The sequence below is a fragment of the Pagrus major genome, chromosome 15 (assembly GCF_040436345.1).
Source record: "Pagrus major chromosome 15, Pma_NU_1.0".
In the NCBI taxonomy this organism is placed as follows: domain Eukaryota; kingdom Metazoa; phylum Chordata; class Actinopteri; order Spariformes; family Sparidae; genus Pagrus; species Pagrus major.
Genome location: NC_133229.1, coordinates 30,912,880 through 30,939,396, shown reverse-complemented (window position 1 = coordinate 30,939,396; position 26,517 = coordinate 30,912,880). Strand labels below are relative to the sequence as shown.

Sequence of the window (26,517 nt, the reverse complement as noted above, 5' to 3'; positions counted from 1 at the left end):
CTGACCTGTCAGAGATCTGAACCCTGTGTTAGCGCTTCACCTCTCACTGTAACTTGTTGCAGTTTTTCAGTCTGACTTCAGCTAGAAAACTTCTTTCTGCACGAAATGTTGTGAACATGTCGAGTCTCTGGCTCTTTTGGCTCTGGAGGTTTCAGGTGCGGGTCATCAGGATGATAACTGCTGTTTACGAGCTGTTCTGAGCCCAGTGGGCTCCATGTTGGTGCTGGTGACGTGTGCTGATGAGACGACGTAGTTCATCAAACATCATGTGTGTGATTCATGACACAATTCAAACAGGATCAATAAATTATCATGGCACCATTTATTATCTGAGGACGTACCATTAGGCAAAGGTCAGCAAATGCTTTGAGCCCCAAACTACCAAGAGACCCATAAAACTCCTCAGAGACTTGTGGGTAAGAAAGTTGACTTTTACTCTTTAATATTTTTTTTTAATCCCTGCGCTAAAATATCATCACAATGCTGAATACGTCATTTGTGTGTGCGGACCCCCCTTCAGTCCACACTCATTTGGACTATTCCATCGTACTGCGCATGTGCAGAAATGATTCGGGACGTCAGTAGCAAAACAAAGTTAATGGCGGGAAACACAAACAGCAGTGAAGTGAAGTTACTGCAGCGGGAGGAACCGCAGGAACCCGCAGGTAGCGGGAGGAGGCGGGAGGAACCCGCAGGAAGCCGCAGGAAGCGGGAGGAAGCGGGAGGTTTGTGGCAGAACTACCGGAGGAGACGAGCTTTTCCACGGCGGCCATTACTGATGACAAAATCACTAACCAGCAGTAGGAAGCCGGCGCTCCTGGTGTTAGCATTAGCATTAGCATGAGCATTAGCATGAGCGGTGCTAACGGGGAGGAGCTGCCCGCGGCCGCAGCGTCAGGCCGGTACCGAACCTCCTCCCTGACGGAGAACAGCCGGTGAGTCCCGACACGTCAGCAGGGTCAATATATTCAGTATTCACAGTATTAAAAGTACTGCATTCACCTCCCCGAAGGAAAAGTATGTCAGTATCATTAGAAAATAGTACTTCAAGTATTTAAAGTAAAAGTACTCATTCTGCAGTAATCTGCTACTGTCAGTGTTTATGTGTGATGTGTGTGTATTAATGTGTGTGTGTGTGTGTGTGTATTAATGTGTGTGTGTGTGTCATTTTACTGCTGTAGATGTTCAGTGTTGAGGTCATTTTAACTTCCGGTTCCCCTCCTGGAGCTTATTGACGTCATTATAAAGACGACACAGCCGACGGTGTCTTTAGTGACGTCGTCTCCTGACTGAAACACTGTAGAGCTGCTCCTGTATACCAGCAGCTCACAGAACTGAGCCAGAACCAGAACTGCAGTTGTCAATATGAGCAGATTTATTGTGTTCATCTTGTTTACGAGCTGTTCTGAGCCCAGTTGGCTCCATGTTGGTGCTGGTTCTGGTGCTGGTGAGACGATGTAGTTCACTGAGCGCTTCGACACAAAACTACACGAGGTTTGACTTTAATACAACAAACTGACAAACATCATGTGACTCATGACCCAGTTCAACTGGATCAGTACATCGTGTCTCTTTTCATTCAACAACAGACACTGTTTTTATAAAGAGGTCCCATGAGGAGGACGAGCGAGACGTCAGCTCTGTTTGCTCTTTAATCTACAGCAAAGCTTCATCTTCTGTGGGATCATCTCATGTTCGCAGCGTCTGTCCTGTGAGAACAACACATCTGTAAAACAACAGAAAAACAGCCTGTTTGCAGCTTTGTGTCGATGCATTTCCAGCTAATCCAAGAGGCTTTAAATTAGCTTATTTAGCTTCAGCAGGAGGAGAAACTTCTTCATCATCGTTCAGCGTATCAAAAACGAAAGTCATCACAAGTCATCGCTCGATGATGTGTTTGGTTTGATTTGAATCATTTTTATTGAGGTACATTACGTACATGTACGTACATCAGTTACGTACTGCTTGAGAAACAAAGATTATTTCACATTTTCTCACAGTCAGTAACTAAACGAGGAATAAGCTGAGGCTCACGGCTTATTGTTGCCCGTCCTGTGTCAACCAAAGAATAACCTAGAATATCAGCAACACCCAAAAAGAGACAATAAATACATTAATAAATAAATACTAGGGATGTCCCGATCAGGTTTTTTTTACCCCGATCCCGATCCGAGGCATTTAATATTTAGTATCTGCCGATATCGAGTCCCGATCCGATACTTAGCTCTAACTAATATTTTCTTAGATAATACAGCTGCATTAAGAAAAAAATCACCTGCATCCAAGCTGTTCTTAATAGCTTTTTTTATTTTGTTGAAACAAAGTAAATACTTTCATATGGCTCTTTCTTATTCTGCATATCCTTTTGCAACATTGGTTTTCATTAGTTTTTTTTTTTTTTTTTTTTTTTAACAAAAACAACAAGTAAACAAAGTCAGTAACTAAACCCTGATCCTCTACCACAGAGGTGGGCTGGTTATCCACAGCGATGAATTCAGTGACCTTCTCTGTAATATTTGTGGCCATGTCGCTGACTCGAGGATATTTCTCTTTCCTTTTGAAAGTCCACGAGTGTTTGTTGCTTCGGTGCCTTTGCCTGTATTGCTTGAGTGAACTCATGTTTTTGTTTATGTGCTGTATCAAACTTGTAGTATTAAATGCAGCTCTTTTGTTACCAGCTCGCGAAACGGTCGTATTGCAGATGTTACGTGTTGCCGTTGGACTGCTTTCGCTTTCGCTTTCTAATTTGAAATATTTCCACACTGCAGACATTTTATCCACAGGTTCTCCAGACTAACGTTACGAGCACGACTGCATTCTGCCACAAATTGTGCTCTGCTGACGACAGCTGACGTAAAAATAATCGGGCTTGGGTCCACGTTCAAAATTGCCGATCCCGATCAGTGAAAAAATGCCCATATCGGCCCCGATCCCGATCCCCATCATCCCTAATAAATACTTTACACTCTCAGTTACAATCCTCAATTATTTTACATTTGAATCATTTTTACATTTTAAGTCCATTCTATCGTTTTCCTCCCGTGTGTGTGTGTGTGTGTGTGTGTGTGTGTGTAGAAGACAGACCCTCCTGACTGAAGCTGCTCGCTGCTGTCCACATTGGAGAAGTTGTGTGAAGGTAAATGAACTTTATTTATCACATATACAGTCAGATAGCTGAGACGGTGACATCAGGTCTATCAGAGAACCTTCGTCAGAGTTTTTTAACGTGCAGTGACCGCACCTGTCCATCGCGGCGCTGTCCACGTGTCCACATCCCAGAATGGAAGCAAAGGAAAAAAATGAACTTTAACGAGAGCAGGTGGGCCGCAGCATTGTTGAGCCGGCCAGACGCTTTCGCTTACACTGGCCCGTCTTAACTTTTCACAGGCCCTTGAAGCTTTACCGATCATTATTGTCATATAAGCAGGTTAAAAGCTCCACACGTATCAACCTCTAGCGTAGCGTTTCAAGCTAGCGGCTATATTAATCACTTTCTCTGCTTGTACTTCACTGTTACGGTTGGTTTTGAGTTACAACCCATTTTTTGTCTATTTATATTTTCCCAGGTGAGATTACATGAAAGTGAGAGGAAGTTAAACGGGTTTACAAAGTAAAGGAGGAGCTGAAAAGCTCAGAGAGAAGAGGAAGCAGGCGTTAGAGGCTCTGGTTCCCAAATACAATAAAATCCACCAACTTGTCCATGTTGCAAAACCGCACATTGGAGCCTGCTGTCACAAATGTGCGTTGCTGCCTACCTGTGTGTGCATATAGACAATAGAGACGTCAACCAGCAGAGATTTAGTTAAACCTTTATTTATCATGTTTTAGTTCAGGGAGTTCGTCAGAAAGCAGACATTTACATTTTTGTCTTGAAACAGATTTTTAATGAAATTAAATTCCATATACTGTGACATAAGATTGTATGTATATTAATAAAAACAACTGTTCTGAATCACATCCTTAAAACTCTCATGCCACAAAACAACCAAAAAAATAAGTCACATTAAATAAAGATAAAAAAATAACATGTTTTTAAAAAGCAAAGCAAAAGATATACCGCTCAGATAGACGTTTAATAGACATACGTTAGATATAATAATGAAAAAATGAACAACAAAATCAAAGAGCAGACGAGAGTTACGTTAGCACACCGCCTCCGTTGCTGTTAGATCCATAGATATAGAAACATAGATGCCTCATTGGATCGTACATTAACTCGCCTGTAAACAAATACAAGTGAACTGGGGAGCCGCGTTTTTTCTGGATAAAAAGCACTACGTTTGTTTCCTCAACTTACCTCAATTAGTCTTTTTATATTCATTATATTGACCTACGTGTTGTTCATAATCGTGAGTGTTAGACTACAATCGCTGCTGGATGGGAGGAGTGTGTTTAAACGTCAGGCTTACATCAGGTACTTAATGATGGAAACTAAAAGCCTTTTCATGACTAGATTTGTATGGAAATTTACCATAACCCAAAAAATTAGTTTTTATAAAGGATACACACCCGCCTGCAGAAACATACATTTGACCAATAAAGATTATTTAACAAGCAAATAACAGCAGAAGACACATGAAAATCAGTCTAATAGAAGTTTTATTTTAAGTTTGTGGTTTTTGTGGTTCAGGAAAATTGAAGTGACAAACTGAGATGAAGGGAACACGATGACATCATCTCATATTCAACAAATTAAGTCATTACAAGCTTCCTGCAAGAAAACAAAACAAAAAAAACACTTGGTTTCAAACATGGGGGAAACGATATCACCTGGCTTCACAAATGAAGTTTTTGCTACCTGGAAAAAAAATGTAGCACCTTATAAAGCTCATCCTGGTTAAACTTTTTTTCCCCATCAGGTCTCAGGTCGTAAACCCAGAAGAGAAAACAGTTGAGATCTGTTATGACCCTGAGTCATTATTGTGTTTATTTGTTGCTGATCTCTCTCCTCCTCTGTGTGTGTGTTTTTGATTGAGAGCAGGTTGGACCTGCTGATTGGCTGCCTCAGCCTGATTGCTGACACGGGATTGGTCAGAGGGAGGAGAGGAGCCCTTTTTAAACCGCTGGCTGACTGCGATCCACCAATCCTTCCATTTCCAACTTGGACCAGTGTCCAGCTTGACTACGTGTTGTTTGTGATGTACCAGTGAGTAACTTCTGCAGGACAATCTGATACTTTGTAAATTTGTAAATAGAAAAATCGTGGTAGCCTTGTAGGAGGGTGAAGCCTTTTTCTTTAACCCTTTTTCTCCTGTTTTCCTCATTTAGGAGTCGGGTAAGATTTTGTCTTTTTGTTTATATTTTTGATTTGGGTAAGGAATGTAGTCAAACCGCTTCTTTTGTTTGTTGTGTTGGCTTTGTCTCCCTCTGAAGCAAAATAAATGCTACTTTAAATATAACTCCTGTGTGACACTGGTGTTCTTGGGAGTGAAAAGATTGGGGAGACACACATGATGTTATGTCTCTGGTTCCCCTAAACCAGGGACAGACGGATCAGAGTTAAAAATGGATCACCAGAAACAAAAACTTCTTCATTTGCCCCTCCGTCTGTGAAAATGTGAAACAAACAAACAAAACAAAAAACCCCATAGATAAATAAATGTCAGGAACAAAAGTAAATTTGTTTCACTTGTGAAATTGGGTGGGGAGAAAATTCATATGTGAAACAATTTATCTCAGGAGACTTTTTTCTTTTCATGTAACCAACTGAAAAAAATAATTTCAGGAGAAAAAATATAGTTAGCAGGTTATGTAACCTGAGACGAGCACCCTCCACACGAAGAAAAAAAAATATCCTAAAAGATTTTTCCACGTTTTCACAGAAAAACATTTAAGGGACTCAAAAACTTTTTTTCCACCAGTTCTCAAGTCATAACACAGGAGAGGAAAACATTTAGATCAGACTTAGAAAATGGATCACCAGGAAAAAAGATTTCTTCACTTGCCCCTCAGGGCTCCGACAGAGAACACAGACGCACTGAACCGGACCAGCCAGCCCAGAACCCAAACCCAGGATAAAGAGGTTCAGTGAATGTGGTGTTGTAGGTGTGGAGGTGGATCAGTGAGTCAGAGGAGACTCTGAAGAAGGACAGAGTGCCAGCAGGACAGTCCACATACACTGCTACTCTGTTAGAGACCGAGGAGGAGGAGGTTGTTCCTGCGTTGTTGTGCCAGACATGGTAACCGTCCACAGAGCACTCCAGACTCCACGACTGATCGTTCCTTCCAAACCTGCAGTCATATTTGATTCCTCTCCTGTTGATTCCTCTGTAACTCACTGATATATCAACATGTCCTCTCCACTCTGCCTCCCAGTAACAGCGACCAGTCAGACCATTTCTACACAGCAGCTGACACCAGTCGAATCTGTCTGGATGATCAGGATACGACTGTTCCTCCTCCACGTTGATCACCTCCCTGTTGTCCTCAGACAGTTTGATCTTTCTGTTTACTGTGTTTGTGTCGATTGTGAGTTCACAGGAATCTGATGGAGAAACAAGACACAGTTGCAGTTATTGATCTATCACCTGTTTAATTATTGACATCAGATGTTTGAAATAGTGATGTCACAGTTTCAAGCTGATTTGTTTTAATGAATCGAAATTAAAAACACACTTACACTTCTTCAGACCTGCTCTCAACCATCGGACTCCACCAGGCTCCACCCTGACAGGAGGAGGGAGGTAATAAAAAAGTAATACATTACTATTTTTAAGTAACTACCCCAACACTGATAATGGATGAGGGTAAGGAGTAAATAAGTAACGAAAAAGTAATATATAACTATTTAAGAGTAACTCCCCCAACACTGATAATGGACAAACAAAAAACAAAAACAAAAAAAGGTGTTGTCGAGAAGGATGTTCAAAGAGAATATTAATAACTAAACATAAGGCTCTTCATACCGGAGAGTGTTCAGTTTCCAGTGTGGATCCTTCAGTCCAGCAGACAGCAGCTTGACTCCCGAGTCTCCTGGATGATTGTAGCTCAGGTCCAGCTCTCTCAGACGGGAGGGGTTGGAGTTAAGAGCTGAGGCCAGAGAAGTACAGCCTTCCTCTGTGATCAGACAGCCTGACAGCCTGCAAACACAACACAGATCTCAGGTCCCTAGAAATGCTGGAAGGGTCACATTAACATCATTACTGATATTTTTCCTAGTCACAATCCAAGTGCAAGACTCAGGGCAGGTTCAAGAAACAAAAAGAGAACTTACCCAAAATAAAGCTGAAATCAAAACAACAGAGGCAGGCAACAAAAAACATGAGCAGAACCGAGTACAAACCAGGATGACAAAGAACAGAAGCAACAAATGCAGGTGAGACAGAAAGCAAAACAGGACTGAAGTACCGATGTAGAAAACACAAACAAACTGACAAAGAGTGAAGGAAAAACACTGACAAATACACTAAAGAGGGGAAATGGAAAAAAATATACAAAGACAGGAAGTATAAAACAACATGACACGAACCCCAAACGATGAAATCAAACAATCTGATAACATCCAGGTATCTTTCTGATTCTTTTTCATGGCACAAAATTAGAGTTCAGCAGATTAATGAATCCTGACCTGAGACTTTGCAGTGTACAGTGTTGACTCTTCAGTCCAGACGACAGCAGCTTCACTCCTGAATCCTGCAGGTTGTTGTTACTCAGGTCCAGCGCTCTCAGATTAGAGGACTGGGAGCTGAGAACTGAGGACAGAGCTTCACAGCTTCTCTCTGAGAGGTTACAGCCACTCAGTCTGAAGATACAGTAGAGTAGTACAAGTGGATAGTTTTTGTCATTCTTGTTGAAAAGATAACAGACAAATGAATCTGACTATCTCTGTACTTACAGAGCTTTGTTGGAGGCTTTGACCACTGGCAGCAGCCTCAGAAGAGCCTCCTCTGAAGCACAGTATTTCTTCAGGTCAAACACGTCCAGATCTTTTCCTGATGACAGTAAGATGAAGACCAGAGCTGACCACTGAGCAGGAGACAGTTTATCTGTGGAGAGACATCCTGATCTCAGGTACTGTTGGATTTCCTTCACTAGAGAACCATCATTCAGTTCATTCAGACAGTGGAACAGATTGATGCTTCTCTCTGGAGACAGATTCTCACTGATCTTCTCCTTGATGTAGTGGACAGTTTCCTGATTGGTCTGTGAACTACTTCCTGTCTGTGTCAGCAGACCTCGTAGGAGTTTTTGATTGGTCCCCAGTGAAAGACCCAGGAGGAAGCGGAGGAACAAGTCCAGGTGTCCATTTGGACTCTGTAAGGCCTCGTCCACAGCACTCTGGTGGAGCCGTGTCTCTGCAGATTCTTCTGTTTTTGTTTTTGACTTCTTGGATGATTTTTGTTCCTCTGCCAGCAGATTGACTCCAGAGTTGATGAACGTCAGATGGACATGAAGAGCAGCCAGAAACTCCTGAACACTGAGATGGACGAAGCAGAACACCTTGTCCTGGTACAGTCCTCTCTCCTCTTTAAAGATCTGTGTGAACACTCCTGAGTACACTGAGGCTGCTCTGATATCGATGCCACACTCTGTCACGTCTGATTCATAGAAGATCAGGTTTCCTTTCTGCAGCTGCTCAAAAGCCAGTTTTCCCAGAGACTCAATCATCTTCCTGCTTTCTGGAGTCCAGTGTGGATCTGTCTCAGCTCCTCCATCAAACTTGACGTTCTTCACTTTGGACTGAACCACCAGGAAGTGGATGTACATCTCAGTCAGGGTCTTGGGCAGCTCTCCTCCCTCTCTGGTCTTCAACACATCCTCCAGAACTGTAGCAGTGATCCAGCAGAAGACTGGGATGTGGCACATGATGTGGAGGCTTCGTGATGTCTTGATGTGGGAGATGATTCTGCTGGCCTGCTCCTCATCTCTGAACCTCTTCCTGAAGTACTCCTCCTTCTGTGGGTCAGTGAACCCTCTCACCTCTGTCACCATGTCAACACACTCAGGAGGGATCTGATTGGCTGCCGCAGGTCGTGTGGTTATCCAGAGGCGAGCAGAGGGAAGCAGTTTCCCCCTGATGAGGTTTGTCAGCAGCACATCCACTGAGGTGGACTCTGTAACATCAGTCAGGATCTCAGTGTTGTGGAAGTCCAGAGGAAGTCGACACTCATCCAGACCGTCAAAGATGAACACAACCTGGAACTCTTCAAAGCTGCAGATTTCTTTGGTTTCAGTGAAGAAGTGATGAACAAGCTCCACCAAGCTGAACTTTTTCTCTTTCAGCACATTCAGCTCTCTGAAGGTGAATGGAAATGTGAACTGTATGTCCTGGTTGGCTTTGTCTTCAGCCCAGTCCAGAGTGAACTTCTGTGTTAAGACTGTTTTCCCGATGCCAGCCACTCCCTTTGTCATCACTCTTCTGATTGGTTCGTCTCTTCCAGGTGAGGCTTTAAAGATGTCTTCTTGTCTGATTGTTGTTTCTGGTCTGTCTGGTTTCCTGGATGCTGTTTCAATCTGTCTGACCTCATGTTCATCATTGACCTCTGCAGTCCCTCCCTCTGTGATGTAGAGCTCTGTGTAGATCTGATTCAGAAGGGTCGGGTTTCCTGCTTTAGCGATCCCCTCAAACACACACTGGAACTTCTTCTGAAGGTTAGATTTGAGTTTACGCTGACAAACTGCAAGAGGATTACCTGAAAGAACATACAAGAAAATATTCTGACATCAAACCTCCTCAAACTCTGAGTATATCAACATATGTCGGTCCGTCTTTTGACACATTAGTAACAGTCACATTTATCCAGCATGTTCAATCTTTTGACAAATCCTCTTACTGCTCTGCAGACGGTCGGCCAGCTCCTCCTGCTTCATTCTCCTCAGGAAGTGCATTGTGATCTTCAGAAAGGCCTCTCTGCTGCTCCTCCTCTTCTCCTCCTCCTCAACATCCAACACCTCCTCATCCCCCTCCTGACTCTCTAAGCATTCTGGGTAATCTGAACTCAGAACTTTCTTGATCTTCTTCAGCTCGTTCTTCACAAAAGTGACAATGTTGTCTTCCAGCAGCTTGAACAGAAATCATGGAACCAAACATCAGATCCATGTTGGACTGACTGACAATCCACTGGTTTGAAAAGTGCAGTGTGGAGATTTTTGTGAACAGAAACGTTACAGAAGCTCTGAGGGGCAAGAGACATTTCATTCTGGTGATTCATTTTCTAAGTCTGATTTAAATTGTTTTCTCTCCTGGGTTTTTGACTTGAGGAACTGGTGGAAGAAAAGGTTTTGCCAGGATAATCTTTCCAAGTTACTTTTTTTTTCATCAGCAAAAAGCAAGACAAGGTAGAGACAAAAATGAATGTTTGAAACAAAGGGATTTTTTTGTTTGTTGCAGGAATAAAACTTTTTTTTTTCATGTGTGAAACCGAGAGGGAAAAAAATCCCCACATTTTTTCCCTCTTTGCTTGCATGAAAAAGTTAAATTTCTCCTAAAAGATTAAAGCTGCAAAAAAAAAAAAAAAAAAAAAACAACTTTCAGGAGAAATGTTTAGAATTGGTGAACTTCAGCCTCTTGTGGTAACAAAAGTTCAGCACATGAAAAGAAAACATTTAAAAAAAATTTCTCCTGAAATTGTTTTTTTCACCCAGTTCAACACATGGAAGACAAAAATGTTTCTCCTGAAAATAGTTTCTTTTCAGTTGAAGAGAATTGTTTTTTTGTGAATTGTGTGAAACTGCATGTTTTTTTTGTTTTATGAAACTGAGTGGAAAAAAAAGTTTTCTTCATGGATTTTTTTTTCACTTGGTTTCACAAAATGTTTTTTCTCAATTCATAAATACACAAGCTGCACTTAAAAACACACCTGCCAAACACAACTTTCTCCTGCCAAATCACACATGACACTTTCTTCTCCGTTTTATGTCACACATGAAATAATTATCTGGAAATCTCCTTTGTTTAAAACATGGAGAAAAAAAACATATTCAGCGGGTTTCACACACTCTTGAAAACTTTTGTCAACTGGTTTCACACATGGCAAAAAAACCCAAAACATTTCTCCTGGAAAATGTCTTTTTTCCACTCGGTTTCACCCTTGAAAGAATAAATCTCCTGAACATTTTTGTAGACAGATGAAAAATGGAATATCAAAAGGTTGTCCTGGGATGTTTTTCTTAAGTCATAAACACACAAACTGCATGGAAAAAATACCCAAAAAGATTTCCAGGAGTTTTATTTTTTTAATGTATGAAACCAGGTGAGTTGGTTGTGGTCAAAATGAGTATTACTAAAACAAACAGAAGATGAGCCTTACAAAAAAATGTTCTCCTGCCAAAACTTTGTTCTCCTGAAGATGTTGATGAAGGTTCTCAGTCATGGTAATTCTAAGTGTGTTAATGAAGGCAACTGGACTTGTTTCAGTTTCTCATGGTCATCTCCAAATCTTTTTAAGTTGGTTTCACACATGAAATTTTTTTCAATGTCACATGAAAAAAATTCTTCTGAAAATGTTTTCCATCCAGTTGCACACAAATTTTGATTTATTTTGGTCTTTTCACTCGGTTTTATTTGGAATAGAAGAAAATCTCATGAATTGCGTATGAGATGGTTTCACACACATAAAACATTTTTCAGGAAAAAGTCTTCAGGACTTTTTAAAAAATGTTTTTTATGTCTGAAACTGGGTGAGCTGGTGCACTTCAGGCTCAAATCTCACTTTTTTTCTACAAGAAATGTGACATTTCCGAAAATGTTTGACTTTTTTTTCTAAAAATTGAAACTGGATGATGGTGCACAAAGAATTATCCTGCCAAAAATTCTCCAGAAATGCTGACATTTTTTTCAAAAAAATTCTGACATTTTTCAAAAAATTCTGACTCTTTACTAAAAATTCTGACTTTTTTTCTAAAAATTGACACTGGATGATGGTGCACAAAGAATTATCCTGCCAAAAATCTCCAGAATTCTAGCAGTTTTTCTAAACAATCTCACTTTTTTTTCACCCTTTCTAGAGATTTTGACTTCTTCTGACTAGAAAAGAATTCTGACTTTTGTTCATAAGAAATCTCGCTTTTTTCAAAAAGTGATTTTTTTTCTAAAAGATTCTGACTTTTTCTCTGAAAATCCTGACTTTTTCATAAAAACTGACTTAAAAAAAAATCTGACTTTTTTCTCAATTATGATTTTTCCCCCTGACTTTCCCTAAAAAAAATTGAAACGGTGATGGTGCACAAAGAATCTTCCTGCCAAAGATTCTCCCAAATTCTGACTTAAAAAAACTTTGACTTTTTTGCTAAAACACATCTGACTTATTTTTGTTCTAGAAATTTTGACTTTTTCTGACTAGAAAGAAAATCTGATATTTTTTCAAAAAAATCTCAATTTTCTTAAAAATTCTGACCTTTCCCTCCTAAATTCTGACTTTTTTGCTAAAACGCATTTTTACTTCTTTTTGCTCTAGAAATGTTGACTTTTTCTGACTAGAAAGAACATTTCTAAAAATCTAATTTTTTTCTAAAAAATCTCACTTTTAAAAAGAAATTATAATATTTTCACCCCTAACTTCCCCTAAAATAATTTTTTTCTCCTCAAAATTGAAACAGTGAGAGTGCACAATGAATTATCCTGCCAAAAATATCAGAAAATCTGAAATTTTTTCTAAAAAATCTCTTTTCTTAAAAAATCTGACTGCTTTTCTAAAAATTCTGACTTTTTTTCTAAATTATGATTTCTTCCCTGTAAACTCTGACCTTTTACTAAAAGACTCAAAATTCAGAATGTTGTTCCTAAAAATTGAACAGAGAAAACAATCTAGATCAGACTTACAAAATAGATCACCTCAAAATTCAGACTTTTTTCCCTTAACTTTTTCTCAAAATTCTTTTTTTTTCTCAAATTTCAGACTTTTTTCCCTGAACTTTTTTCTCAAAATATATTTTTTTCCCCTTAAGTTTTTCGCAAATTTCAGACTGTTTTCCCCTTAAGTTTTTCTTAATTTTTTTATTTTTCCTTTTCTGAAAATTCTGACTTTTTCCCTTAACTTTGTCTGAAAATTTAGACTTTTTTCCCTTAATGTTTTCTAAAAATTCAGAATTTTGTTCCTAAAAATTGAACAGAGAAAACAATCTAGATCACTTTCAAAATAGATCACCTCATTTGACCCTGAGGGGCTCTGTGAAAAGTAGTAGTTGTAAATGTGCAGACCATAATTATGGAGTCCAGGTGTGTTTGATGTTGTCGGGCAGACTGACCAGTGGGAACCTCTGAGCTCTCCTGGTCCACTCTGCGAATGAATCATGAAGAATCAGCTCACATTATGTTTGTCCACACAGAGACTAACAAAAGGTAAAGGTCCATGAAAAACAGTGAATCTCTGTAGTGGAGTCAGCCCCTCAGTTTTTTGCTTTGATGATGGGGTTCCGGCTCCTGGTGGTATGAAGCCAGGTGGATGGAACAAAACAGCGTCACACACGTGAGGTCATAGAGATGTGCCCAGTGGAGTCAAGGTGTTAATTCAAATGTGTTAAATGTACACGGTGGATAAAAACAGGTGAAAATATGTTGAATCATTTACCTTCCATCAGCAGATTGTCTAAACAGAAGAGGATACTCCATTGATGTATAGCTCAGTAAGGACACACATCTGGATCCAGGACCAGTTCCAGGAGAGTCTGGTGTGTGCTGCTCTGGGCTTCAACACAACACACACACAGTTCAGAGTGTGATAATGACGGTGGAGTGACGTGATTGATGGATAGTCAGAGATGGTGGTCTCACCTTGGAGCTTCATGTTCTCCACACAGACTGGTTTTAGAGGCAGGGACTCGCTCCTCTGTCTCCTCACACTGATTCATAGCAGCACACACCTTCACACAGTGATGACAACCTGCTGGGAGAGCAATACATGAGTTCTCTTCATCTAGCCAGTCACCTGACAAACACATTGAGCTCTGACAGGAGGACACACTCATTCAGCTCAATAATAAATAAACTGACAGTTGCCAGCTCTTATTTGAGACACATTCACCCTTCAGTCTGCTGGATTGTTTGAAGACTGAAGAAATACACTTCATGTTTCTTTTCCTTTGGTGGGATGATCACTTCTGTTTGACTGACTTTGAAAAAAGCCCTTCAACATTTGCTTTTTTCTCATTTTTTCTCTAATGAAACTGACTTTTTCCCCAAAAGCTCTGACTTTCTGAAAAAAACATTGTTTTCGAAAATTCCAAAAATTCCAACAATTTCCGAAATTACCCGACGTTTTCCGAAGAATTCCGAAGTTTTCCGAAGATTTCCGAAATTTTCCGAAGTTTTCCGAAATTACCCGAAAATTTCCAAAGATTTACGAAGTTTTCCGAAATTTCCCAAAGGACTCTAAAAAAAAAGCCCTTCAACATTTTAAATGTTCCCCTTCCCTAAATTGACTATATCTAGCTGGTAATCCAAAATCAATGATTGGAGTCCTTTAGAGGGGCTAAAGTAATACAAGGGGCACGAGGCTCTGCAAATGATGTTTTGATGATGTTTCCTTTCAATTTTCACTAAAATCTTAAACTTTGTCTGGTTTCCATCTCCATATCTGTGAACATGATCTGCTTTTCTTTGTCATTGATGTCAGTAAATGAAGTCTTTGGTTTTAGACTACTGGATGGACAGTGGACAGATACATGAGGATCAAGGCCACTGTAAAGAAAAATTGACCTCTGATCTTTTTCAGACTTTTTTCTCATTTTTTCTCTAATTGACTTTTTCCCCAAAAGCTCTGACTTTCTGAAAAAAACATTATTTCCAAAAATTCCAACAATTTCCGAAATTACCTGAAGTTTTCCGAAGAATTCCGAAGATTTCCGAAATTTTCCGAAGTTTTCCGAAATTACCCGAAAATTTCCGAAGATTTCCGAAGATTTCCGAAATAACCCGAAAATTTCCGAAGATTTCCGAAAATTTCCGAAATTTTCCGAAATTACCCGAAAATTTCCAAAGATTTACGAAGTTTTCCGAAATTTCCCAAAGGACTCTAAAAAAAAAGCCCTTCAACATTTTAAATGTTCCCCTTCCCTAAATTGACTATATCTAGCTGGTAATCCAAAATCAATGATTGGAGTCCTTTAGAGGGGCTCAAGTAATACAAGGGGCACGAGGCTCTGCAAATGATGTTTTGATGATGTTTCCTTTCAATTTTCACTAAAATCTTAAACTTTGTCTGGTTTCCATCTCCATATCTGTGAACATGATCTGCTTTTCTTTGTCATTGATGTCAGTAAATGAAGTCTTTGGTTTTAGACTACTGGATGGACAGTGGACAGATACATGAGGATCAAGGCCACTGTTAAGAAAAATTGACCTCTGATCTTTTTCAGACTTTTTTCTCATTTTTTCTCTAATTGACTTTTTCCCCAAAAGCTCTGACTTTCTGAAAAAACATTATTTCCAAAAATTCCAACAATTTCCGAAATTACCCGACGTTTTCCGAAGAATTCCGAAGTTTTCCGAAGATTTCCGAAATTTTCCGAAGTTTTCCGAAATTACCCGAAAATTTCCAAAGATTTACGAAGTTTTCCGAAATTTCCCAAAGGACTCTAAAAAAAAAAGCCCTTCAACATTTTAAATGTTCCCCTTCCCTAAATTGACTATATCTAGCTGGTAATCCAAAATCAATGATTGGAGTCCTTTAGAGGGGCTCAAGTAATACAAGGGGCACGAGGCTCTGCAAATGATGTTTTGATGATGTTTCCTTTCAATTTTCACTAAAATCTTAAACTTTGTCTGGTTTCCATCTCCATATCTGTGAACATGATCTGCTTTTCTTTGTCATTGATGTCAGTAAATGAAGTCTTTGGTTTTAGACTACTGGATGGACAGTGGACAGATACATGAGGATCAAGGCCACTGTAAAGAAAAATTGACCTCTGATCTTTTTCAGACTTTTTTCTCATTTTTTCTCTAATTGACTTTTTCCCCAAAAGCTCTGACTTTCTGAAAAAAACATTATTTCCAAAAATTCCAACAATTTCCGAAATTACCTGAAGTTTTCCGAAATTTTCCGAAATTTTCCGAAGTTACCCGAAATTTTCCGAAGTTTTCCGAAAATTTCCGAAAATTTCCGAAATTTTCCGAAGTTACCCGAAATTTTCCGAAGTTTTCCGAAAATTTCCGAAGATTTCCGAAATTTTCCGAAATTTTCCGAAGTTTTCCGAAGTTTTCCGAAATTACCCGAAATTTTCCGAAGTCTCCCAAAGGACTCTGAAAAAAGCCTCTTCGACATTTTAAACATTCCCCTTTCCTAAATTGAATATATCCAGCCGGTAATCCAAAATCAATGATTGGAGTCCCTTAGAGGGGCTCAAGTAATACAAGGGGCCCGAGGCTCTGCAAATGATGTTTTGATTTTGTTTCCTTTCAATTTTCATTAAAATCTTAAACTTTGTGTGGTTTCCATCTCCATATCTGTGAACATGATCTGCTTTTCTTTGTTGTTGATGTCAGTAAATGAAGTCTTTGGTTTTAGACTACTGGATGGACAGTGGACAGATACATGAGGATCAAGGCCACTGTAAAGAAAAATTGACCTCTGATCTTTTTCAGACTTTTTTCTCATTTTTTCTCTAATTGACTTTTTCCCCAAAAGCTCTGACTTTCTGAAAAAAACATTATTTCCAAAAATTCCAACAATTTCCGAAATTACCCGAAGATTTCCGAAGATTTTCGAAATTTTCCGAAGTTTTCCGAAGTTACCCGAAATTTTCCGAAAATTTCCGAAAATTTCCGAAATTTTCCGAAATTTTCCGAAGTTTTCCGAAATTACCCGAAATTTTCCGAAGTTTTCCGAAAATTTCCGAAGATTTCCGAAATTTTCCGAAGTTTTCCGAAGTTTTCCGAAATTACCCGAAATTTTCCGAAGTCTCCCAAAGGACTCTGAAAAAAGCCTCTTCGACATTTTAAACATTCCCCTTTCCTAAATTGAATATATCCAGCCGGTAATCCAAAATCAATGATTGGAGTCCCTTAGAGGGGCTCAAGTAATACAAGGGGCCCGAGGCTCTGCAAATGATGTTTTGATTTTGTTTCCTTTCAATTTTCATTAAAATCTTAAACTTTGTGTGGTTTCCATCTCCATATCTGTGAACATGATCTGCTTTTCTTTGTTGTTGATGTCAGTAAATGAAGTCTTTGGTTTTAGACTACTGGATGGACAGTGGACAGATACATGAGGATCAAGGCCACTGTAAAGAAAAATTGACCTCTGATCTTTTTCAGACTTTTTTCTCATTTTTTCTCTAATTGACTTTTTCCCCAAAAGCTCTGACTTTCTGAAAAAAACATTATTTCCAAAAATTCCAACAATTTCCGAAATTACCCGAAGATTTCCGAAGATTTTCGAAATTTTCCGAAGTTTTCCGAAGTTACCCGAAATTTTCCGAAAATTTCCGAAGATTTCCGAAATTTTCCGAAATTTTCCGAAATTTTCCGAAGTTTTCCGAAATTTTCCGAAATTTTCCGAAGTTTTCCGAAGTTTTCCGAAATTACCCGAAATTTTCCGAAGTTTTCCGAAAATTTCCGAAGATTTCCGAAATTTTCCGAAGTTTTCCGAAGTTTTCCGAAATTACCCGAAATTTTCCGAAGTCTCCCAAAGGACTCTGAAAAAAGCCTCTTCGACATTTTAAACATTCCCCTTTCCTAAATTGAATATATCCAGCTGGTAATCCAAAATCAATGATTGGAGTCACTTAGAGGGGCTCAGAGTAATACAAGGGGCACAAGGCTCTGTAAATGATGTTTTGATGATGTTTCCTTTCAATTTTCATTAAAATCTTAAACTTTTGTCTGGTTTCCATCTCCATATCTGTGAACATGATCTGTTTTTCTTTGTTGTTGATGTCAGTGAATGAAGTCTTTGTTTTTAGACTGTTGGACGGATACATGAGAGGATCAAGGCCACTGTTAAAAAAAAATGACCTCTGAATTTTTTCAGGCTCTTTCTCAATTTTTCTCTAATTGACTTTTTTCCCAAAAGCTCTGGCTTTCTGAAAAAAAAACCATTATTTCCGAAAATTCCAACAATTTCCGAAATTTTCCGAAGATTTCCGAAATTTTCCGAAGATTTCCGAAGTTTTCCGAAGTTTTCCGAAATTACCCGAAATTTTCCGAAGTCTCCCAAAGGACTCTGAAAAAAGCCTCTTCGACATTTTAAACATTCCCCTTTCCTAAATTGAATATATCCAGCCGGTAATCCAAAATCAATGATTGGAGTCCCTTAGAGGGGCTCAAGTAATACAAGGGGCCCGAGGCTCTGCAAATGATGTTTTGATTTTGTTTCCTTTCAATTTTCATTAAAATCTTAAACTTTGTCTGGTTTCCATCTCCATATCTGTGAACATGATCTGCTTTTCTTTGTTGTTGATGTCAGTAAATGAAGTCTTTGGTTTTAGACTACTGGATGGACAGTGGACAGATACATGAGGATCAAGGCCACTGTAAAGAAAAATTGACCTCTGATCTTTTTCAGACTTTTTTCTCATTTTTTCTCTAATTGACTTTTTCCCCAAAAGCTCTGACTTTCTGAAAAAAACATTATTTCCAAAAATTCCAACAATTTCCGAAATTACCCGAAGATTTCCGAAGATTTCCGAAGTTACCCGAAATTTTCCGAAGTTTTCCGAAAATTTCCGAAGATTTCCGAAATTTTCCGAAGTTTTCCGAAGTTTTCCGAAATTACCCGAAATTTTCCGAAGTCTCCCAAAGGACTCTGAAAAAAGCCTCTTCGACATTTTAAACATTCCCCTTTCCTAAATTGAATATATCCAGCTGGTAATCCAAAATCAATGATTGGAGTCACTTAGAGGGGCTCAGAGTAATACAAGGGGCACAAGGCTCTGTAAATGATGTTTTGATGATGTTTCCTTTCAATTTTCATTAAAATCTTAAACTTTTGTCTGGTTTCCATCTCCATATCTGTGAACATGATCTGTTTTTCTTTGTTGTTGATGTCAGTGAATGAAGTCTTTGTTTTTAGACTGTTGGACGGATACATGAGAGGATCAAGGCCACTGTTAAAAAAAAATGACCTCTGAATTTTTTCAGGCTCTTTCTCAATTTTTCTCTAATTGACTTTTTTCCCAAAAGCTCTGGCTTTCTGAAAAAAAACCCATTATTTCCGAAAATTCCAACAATTTCCGAAATTTTCCGAAGATTTCCGAAATTTTCCGAAGATTTCCGAAATTTTCCGAAGATTTCCGAAATTTTCCGAAGATTTCCGAAATTACCCGAAATTTTCCGAAGTCTCCCAAAGGACTCTGAAAAAAGCCTCTTCGACATTTTAAACATTCCCCTTTCCTAAATTGAATATATCCAGCCGGTAATCCAAAATCAATGATTGGAGTCCCTTAGAGGGGCTCAAGTAATACAAGGGGCCCGAGGCTCTGCAAATGATGTTTTGATTTTGTTTCCTTTCAATTTTCATTAAAATCTTAAACTTTGTCTGGTTTCCATCTCCATATCTGTGAACATGATCTGCTTTTCTTTGTTGTTGATGTCAGTGAATGAAGTCTTTGGTTTTAGACTACTGGATGGACGGTGGACGGATACATGAGAGGATCAAGGCCACTGTTAAGAAAAATTGACCTCTGATCTTTTTCAGACTTTTTTCTCAATTTTTCTCTAAAGAAACTGACTTTTCCCCCCGAAAAGCTCTTACTTTCTGAAAAAGAACATTATTTCCGAAAATTCCAACAATTTCTGAAGTTTTCCGAAGATTTCCGAAATTTTCGGAAAATTTCCGAAATTTTCGGAAAATTTCCGAAGAACTCAAGAAATTTTCCGAAATTTTCCAAAGGACTCTGAAAAAAGCCTCTTCAACATTTTAAACATTCCCCTTTCCTAAATTGAATATATCCAGCTGGTAATCCAAAATCAATGATTGGAGTCCCTTAGAGGGGCTCAGAGTAATACAAGGGGCACAAGGCTCTGTAAATGATGTTTTGATGATGTTTCCTTTCAATTTTCATTAAAATCTTAAACTTTGTCTGGTTTCCGTCTCCATATCTGTGAACATGATCTGCTTCTCTTTGTTATTGATGTCAGTAAATGAAGTCTTTGGTTTTAGACTGTTGGTAGACTGTTGGATAGACACATGAGAGGTTCAAGGCCACTGTTAAGAAAAATTGACCTCTGATCTTATTCAGACTTTTTTTCTCTAAATAAAATGACTTTTTTTCCCAAAAGCTGACTTTCTGAAAAAGAACATAATTTCCGAAAATTCCAACAATTTCTGAAGTTTTCCGAAGATTTCCGAAGTTTTCGGAAAATTTCCGAAATTTTCGGAAAATTTCCGAAGTTTCCCGAAATTTTCGGAAAATTTCCGAAGAATTCAAGAAATTTTCCGAAGTTTTCCGAAATTTTCCGAAATCTCCCAAAGGACTCTGAAAAAAGCCTCTTCGACATTTTAAACATTCCCCTTTCCTAAATTGAATATATCCAGCTGGTAATCCAAAATCAATGATTGGAGTCACTTAGAGGGGCTCAGAGTAATACTAGGGGCACAAGGCTCTGTAAATGATGTTTTGATGATGTTTCCTTTCAATTTTCATTAAAATCTTAAACTTTGTCTGGTTTCCGTCTCCATATCTGTGAACATGATCTGCTTCTCTTTGTTATTGATGTCAGTAAATGAAGTCTTTGGTTTTAGACTGTTGGTAGACTGTTGGATAGACACATGAGAGGATCAAGGCCACTGTTAAGAAAAATTGACCTCTGATCTTATTCAGACTTTTTTTCTCTAAATAAAATGACTTTTTTTCCCAAAAGCTGACTTTCTGAAAAAGAACATAATTTCGGAAAATTCCAACAATTTCTGAAGTTTTCCGAAGAATTCCGAAATTTTCCGAAATTTTCCGAAGATTTCCGAAGTTTCCCGAAATTTCCCAAAGGGCTCTGAAAAAAGCCCTTCAACATGTTTAATGTTCCTAAATTGACTATATCCAGCTGGTGATCCAAAATCAATGATTGGAGTCCTTTAGAGGGGCTCAAGTAATACAAGGGGCACGAGGCTCTGCAAATGATGTTTTGATGATGTTTCCTTTCAATTTTCATTAAAATCTTAAACTTTGTCTGGTTTCCATCTCCATATCTGTGAACATGATCTGCTTTTCTTTGTCATTGATGTCAGTGAATGAAGTCTTTGGTTTTAGACTACTGGATGGACGGTGGACGGATACATGAGAGGATCAAGGCCACTGTTAAGAAAAATTGACCTCTGATCTTTTTCAGACTTTTTTCTCAATTTTTCTCTAAAGAAACTGACTCCCCCGCCCGAAAAGCTCTTACTTTCTGAAAAAGAACATTATTTCCGAAAATTCCAACAATTTCTGAAGTTTTCCGAAGATTTCCGAAGTTTTCGGAAAATTTCCGAAATTTTCGGAAAATTTCCGAAGTTTTCCGAAATTTTCGGAAAATTTCCGAAGTTTTCCGAAATTTTCGGAAAATTTCCGAAGTTTTCCGAAATTTTCGGAAAATTTCCGAAGAATTCAAGAAATTTTCCGAAGTTTTCCGAAATTTTCCGAAATCTCCCAAAGGACTCTGAAAAAAGCCCTTCAACATTTTTAATGTTCCTAAATTGACTATATCCAGCTGGTGAGAGTCCCTTAGAGGGGCTCAAGTAATACAAGGGGCACGAGGCTCTGCAAATGATGTTTTGATGATGTTTCCTTTCAATTTTCATTAAAATCTTAAACTTTGTCTGGTTTCCGTCTCCATATCTGTGAACATGATCTGCTTCTCTTTGTTATTGATGTCAGTAAATGAAGTCTTTGGTTTTAGACTGTTGGTAGACTGTTGGATGGACACATGAGAGGATCAAAGCCACTGTTAAGAAAAATTGACCTCTGATCTTTTTCAGACTTTTTTCTCAATTTTTCTCTAAAGAAACTGACTCCCCACGCAAAAGCTCTTACTTTCTGAAAAAGAACATTATTTCCGAAAATTCCAACAATTTCTGAAGTTTTCCGAAGATTTCCGAAATTTTCGGAAAATTTCGGAAAATTTCGGAAAATTTCAGAAATTTCCGGAAAATTTCCGAAGTTTTCCGAAATTTTCGCAGGGGCTCAGAGTAATACAAGGGGCACAAGGCTCTGTAAATGATGTTTTGATGATGTTTCCTTTCAATTTTCATTAAAATCTTAAACTTTGTCTGGTTTCCGTCTCCATATCTGTGAACATGATCTGCTTCTCTTTGTTATTGATGTCAGTAAATGAAGTCTTTGGTTTTAGACTGTTGGTAGACTGTTGGATAGACACATGAGAGGATCAAGGCCACTGTTAAGAAAAATTGACCTCTGATCTTTTTCAGACTTTTTTTCTCTAAATAAAATGACTTTTTTTCCCAAAAGCTGACTTTCTGAAAAAGAACATAATTTCGGAAAATTCCAACAATTTCTGAAGTTTTCCGAAGAATTCCGAAATTTTCCGAAATTTTCCGAAGATTTCCGAAGTTTCCCGAAATTTCCCAAAGGACTCTGAAAAAAGCCCTTCAACATTTTTAATGTTCCTAAATTGACTATATCCAGCTGGTGATCCAAAATCAATGATTGGAGTCCTTTAGAGGGGCTCAAGTAATACAAGCGGCACGAGGCTCTGCAAATGATGTTTTGATGATGTTTCCTTTCAATTTTCACTAAAATCTTAAACTTTGTCTGGTTTCCATCTCCATATCTGTGAACATGATCTGCTTTTCTTTGTCGTTGATGTCAGTAAATGAAGTCTTTGTTTTTAGACTACTGGATGGACAGTGGACAGATACATGAGGATCAAGGCCACTGTTAAGAAAAATTGACCTCTGATCTTTTTCAGACTTTTTTCTAATTTTTTCTCTAATTGACTTTTTTCCCAAAAGCTCTGACTTTCTGAAAAAAACATTTCCAAAAATTCCAACAATTTCCGAAATTACCCGAAGTTTTCCGAAGAATTCCGAAGATTTCCGAAATTTTCCGAAGTTTTCCGAAAATTTCCGAAAATTTCCGAAGTTTCCCGAAAATTTCCGAAGATTTCCGAAGTTTTCCGAAATTACCCGAAATATTCCGAAATTTTCTGAAGTCTCCCAAAGGACTCTGAAAAAAGCCTCTTCGACATTTTAAACGTTCCCCTTTCCTAAATTGACTATATCCAGCTGGTGATCAAAAATCAATGATTGGAGTCCCTTAGAGGGGCTCAAGTAATACAAGGGGCACGAGGCTCTGCAAATGTTTTGATGATGTTTCCTTTCAATTTTCATTAAAATCTTAAACTTTGTCTGGTTTCCATCTCCATATCTGTGAACATGATCTGCTTTTCTTTGTCGTTGATGTCAGTGAATGAAGTCTTTGTTTTTAGACTGTTGGTAGACTGTTGGACGGATACATGAGAGGATCAAGGCCACTGTTAAAAAAAATTGACCTCTGAATTTTTTCAGGCTCTTTCTCAATTTTTCTCTAATTGACTTTTTTCCCAAAAGCTCTGGCTTTCTGAAAAAAAACCCATTATTTCCGAAAATTCCAACAATTTCCGAAATTTTCCGAAGATTTCCGAAATTTTCCGAAATTTTCCGAAGATTTCCGAAGTTTTCCGAAGTTTTCCGAAATTTTCCGAAATTTCCCAAAGGACTCTGAAAAAAGCCCTTCAACATTTTTAATGTTCCTAAATTGACTATATCTAGCTGGTGATCCAAAATCAATGATTGGAGTCCCTTAGAGGGGCTCAAGTAATACAAGGGGCACGAGGCTCTGTAAATGTTTTGATGATGTTTCCTTTCAATTTTCACTAAAATCTTAAACTTTGTCTGGTTTCCATCTCCATATCTGTGAACATGATCTGCTTTTCTTTGTCGTTGATGTCAGTAAATGAAGTCTTTGGTTTTAGACTACTGGATGGACAGTGGACAGATACATGAGGATCAAGGCCACTGTTAAGAAAAATTGACCTCTGATCTTTTTCAGACTTTTTTCTAATTTTTTCTCTAATTGACTTTTTTCCCAAAAGCTCTGACTTTCTGAAAAAAACATTTCCAAAAATTCCAACAATTTCCGAAATTACCCGAAATTACCCGAAGTTTTCCGAAGAATTCCGAAGAATTCCGAAGTTTTCCAAAGTTTTCCGAAAATTTCCGAAAATTTCCGAAGTTTTCCGAAATTATCCGAAATTTTCCGAAGTCTCCCAAAGGACTCTGCAAAAAGCCTCTTCGACATTTTAAACATTCCCCTTTCCTAAATTGAATATATCCAGCTGGTGATCCAAAATCAATGATTGGAGTCCCTTAGAGGGGCTCAAGTAATACTCTGCAAATGTTTTGATGATGTTTCCTTTCAATTTTCATTAAAATCTTAAACTTTGTCTGGTTTCCATCTCCATATCTGTGAACATGATCTGCTTTTCTTTGTCGTTGATGTCAGTAAATGAAGTCTTTGGTTTTAGACAGTTGGATTCTTAACTTTTTCCCCCTTAAGGGGACAAAGGTTAAGGGAAAGTTGAGAAAAAGTTAAGGGAAATTTGAGAAAAAGTTAAGGGAAAAAAAACAGAATTTTGAGAAACAGTCGAGGGAAAAAAGTAAGAGACTTTGGAAAAATTTCAGAGGAAAAAAGTTTTTTTTAGAAAGGATTAAGGAGAAAAAACAGAATTTTGAGAAAAAGTTAAGGGAAAAAAATAAGAATTTTCAGAAAACGTTAAGGGAAAAATCTGGAACTTCAGAAAAAGTCAAGGGGAAAAAGTCCAAATTTTGAGAAAAAGTTCAGAAAAAAATCAATTTTCAGAAAAATGTAGGGGAAAAAAGTCAGAATTTTGATGAGAAACTTTTGGGGGGAGAAGTTAAAATATTGAGGAAAAAATTGGCAAGAAAAGTCCATTTTAGAGAAAAGTTTGAAAAAGTTACGGGAAAAAATTCAGAATTTTGAGAAAAAGTTTGACAATAAAATCAGAATTTTGAGGAAAAAGTTTTTTTTGTGGGGGTGTGTGTGTGTGTAGAATTTTAAGAAAAAGTTTGACTTCCTTTTTCAAAATTCTGATTTTCTTTTCTCAAAAGTTTTATTTTTTTTCTCAATGATACTTTTTTAAAATAAAAAATAACAATCTCCCTTTTCTGAAAATTCTGACCTTTTCTCTAAAATATTTTAAACTTTTTTACTAAACAATTTGACTTTTTTTTCTAAACAAAATCTGACTTTTTTCTAAAAATTCTGACTGAATTCTGAGAGTTTGTTATAATTCGAAAAAAGGAAAAGTCAGAACTCAGATGTTTCCTTGGTCCTAATCCTCTTCCATACCTCCCTCTTCTTGTAGCCCTTGTTAGCAGCACAGCTGTGTGGTTAGCTGGCGACTCACAGCTGACCGTCCCGTTAAACAGCCGAGCAAATCAACACAAACGTGCATGCAGCATGCTCACTTCATCTTGTAAAAGGCAAACAACGTGCACGTTATACTGCTGTAAACAGTATAGTAACAGTATGGCAATCCCTAATTATGATTTAAATATTCATTAAACAAGTCACATTCACAGAGAGGACATGACTTCATTGTCCTCATCGGTAGCCACAGCCATGAATTAATTAATCAGCAGTTATATGTACAAAAGCTCAAATCGCCTCCACCTCGAGCAGCTACAACTGTAATGCTGCATACACATGAATGCATCAGCTATTATAATATAATATAATATGTGATAGTGTAACACGTGTACAAGATGATTACAGGAGGACTCGTCCCTGGTGTTTTGGAGGGTCAATCTAAACTTATAATCCTCACCTAACACACTGTTCATACTGTGGATATGAATCCTGTCCTGCTTTACTCACCCAGAGGATGCTGTAATCCTCACAGCTGACGTTTCACAGCAAAAGGAAAAAGACGTCTCTGTTGTTATCTGACTTTTCTAAAAACGGAATAAAAAGAAAAATGTTTATTTGGCGTTCTTCGGGTCAATAAATTAAAAAAGTTAAACAGTAAATTAAAAGTTGAAAGTCTGTTCCTGTGCCCTCTCTGACACGTCTATTCACATGACGATCCTGTTCCTCTTTCTCTTCCTCTCTCAGAGGAACTGCAGCAGCACATTTCATCAGACCTGTTCTCGTCAGACCGGTTCTGTTAAGGTGGAAGTGCTTATATGGAGAAGAGTGTAGATCTGCCCTGACATGTGAAACTATGATTCATCTGCTAACTCCATCTTGTTTACATTGTCGTCATGCCAAAGACGTAATGTTTTCAGCTGTGTCTGTTGGTTTGCCAGCAGGATTACACAGAAACTACTGAGTGAGTGATATTTGATGCAGATCTGGTGATCTTAAATTATGGTTCAGCAGTTATGGGTGGTTTAAAACTGAGAGTGATACAGGCTGTTTGATACTGGATTTGAATCATCATCATTTAAAATCATCATGTTGAATTATCAAATTTTTCACCAGATGTGACGTATGTTCCGAGTTTGGTGAGTTTTGGGGTATGTTCAGGCCGCCAAATATGCGATTCTGGGGAAGGATGAAGAAAAACAATAGGGCCATACACTGGTCAGTGCTCGGGCCCTAATAACAAAACTGACTTTTTAAAAAAAATTCTGACTTTTTTAAAAT

At 38.1% G+C, this 26,517-nt stretch overlaps 1 protein-coding gene and 1 long non-coding RNA gene across 2 annotated transcripts; one reads left to right on the top strand and one right to left on the bottom strand.

Annotated features, from left to right (window-relative positions):
• Positions 1 to 636: 636 nt before the first annotated feature.
• LOC141009434 (uncharacterized) lies at positions 637 to 5,068 on the top strand. The gene is made up of 3 exons (XR_012180138.1): positions 637 to 935; positions 3,076 to 3,136; positions 4,982 to 5,068. It is a non-coding gene; the product is annotated as an uncharacterized lncRNA (long non-coding RNA).
• Positions 3,804 to 26,517, bottom strand: LOC141009433 (protein NLRC3-like). Its single transcript, XM_073482059.1, has 10 exons — positions 25,747 to 26,517; positions 13,712 to 13,823; positions 13,509 to 13,625; positions 13,139 to 13,217; positions 9,774 to 10,002; positions 7,835 to 9,632; positions 7,568 to 7,741; positions 6,906 to 7,079; positions 6,620 to 6,666; positions 3,804 to 6,484 (listed from the first exon to the last, which is right to left on the bottom strand). Exons 2-10 carry the CDS (start codon positions 13,786 to 13,788, stop codon positions 5,949 to 5,951), a joined length of 3,231 nt encoding a protein of 1,076 aa, XP_073338160.1. The 5' UTR covers positions 13,789 to 13,823; positions 25,747 to 26,517; the 3' UTR covers positions 3,804 to 5,948.

Bases quoted from the DNA above. Each gene is read 5' to 3' on its own strand.
- LOC141009433 (XM_073482059.1), bottom strand. From the start codon at position 13,788: ATGAATCAGTGTGAGGAGACAGAGGAGCGAGTCCCTGCCTCTAAAACC. The intron at 13,626-13,711 runs GTGAGACCACCA...GTTGTGTTGAAG, and splicing joins GGAGAACATGAAGCTCCAAG to CCCAGAGCAGCACACACCAG. The intron at 9,633-9,773 runs GTAAGAGGATTT...ATGTTCTTTCAG, and splicing joins GGCCGACCGTCTGCAGAGCA to GTAATCCTCTTGCAGTTTGT.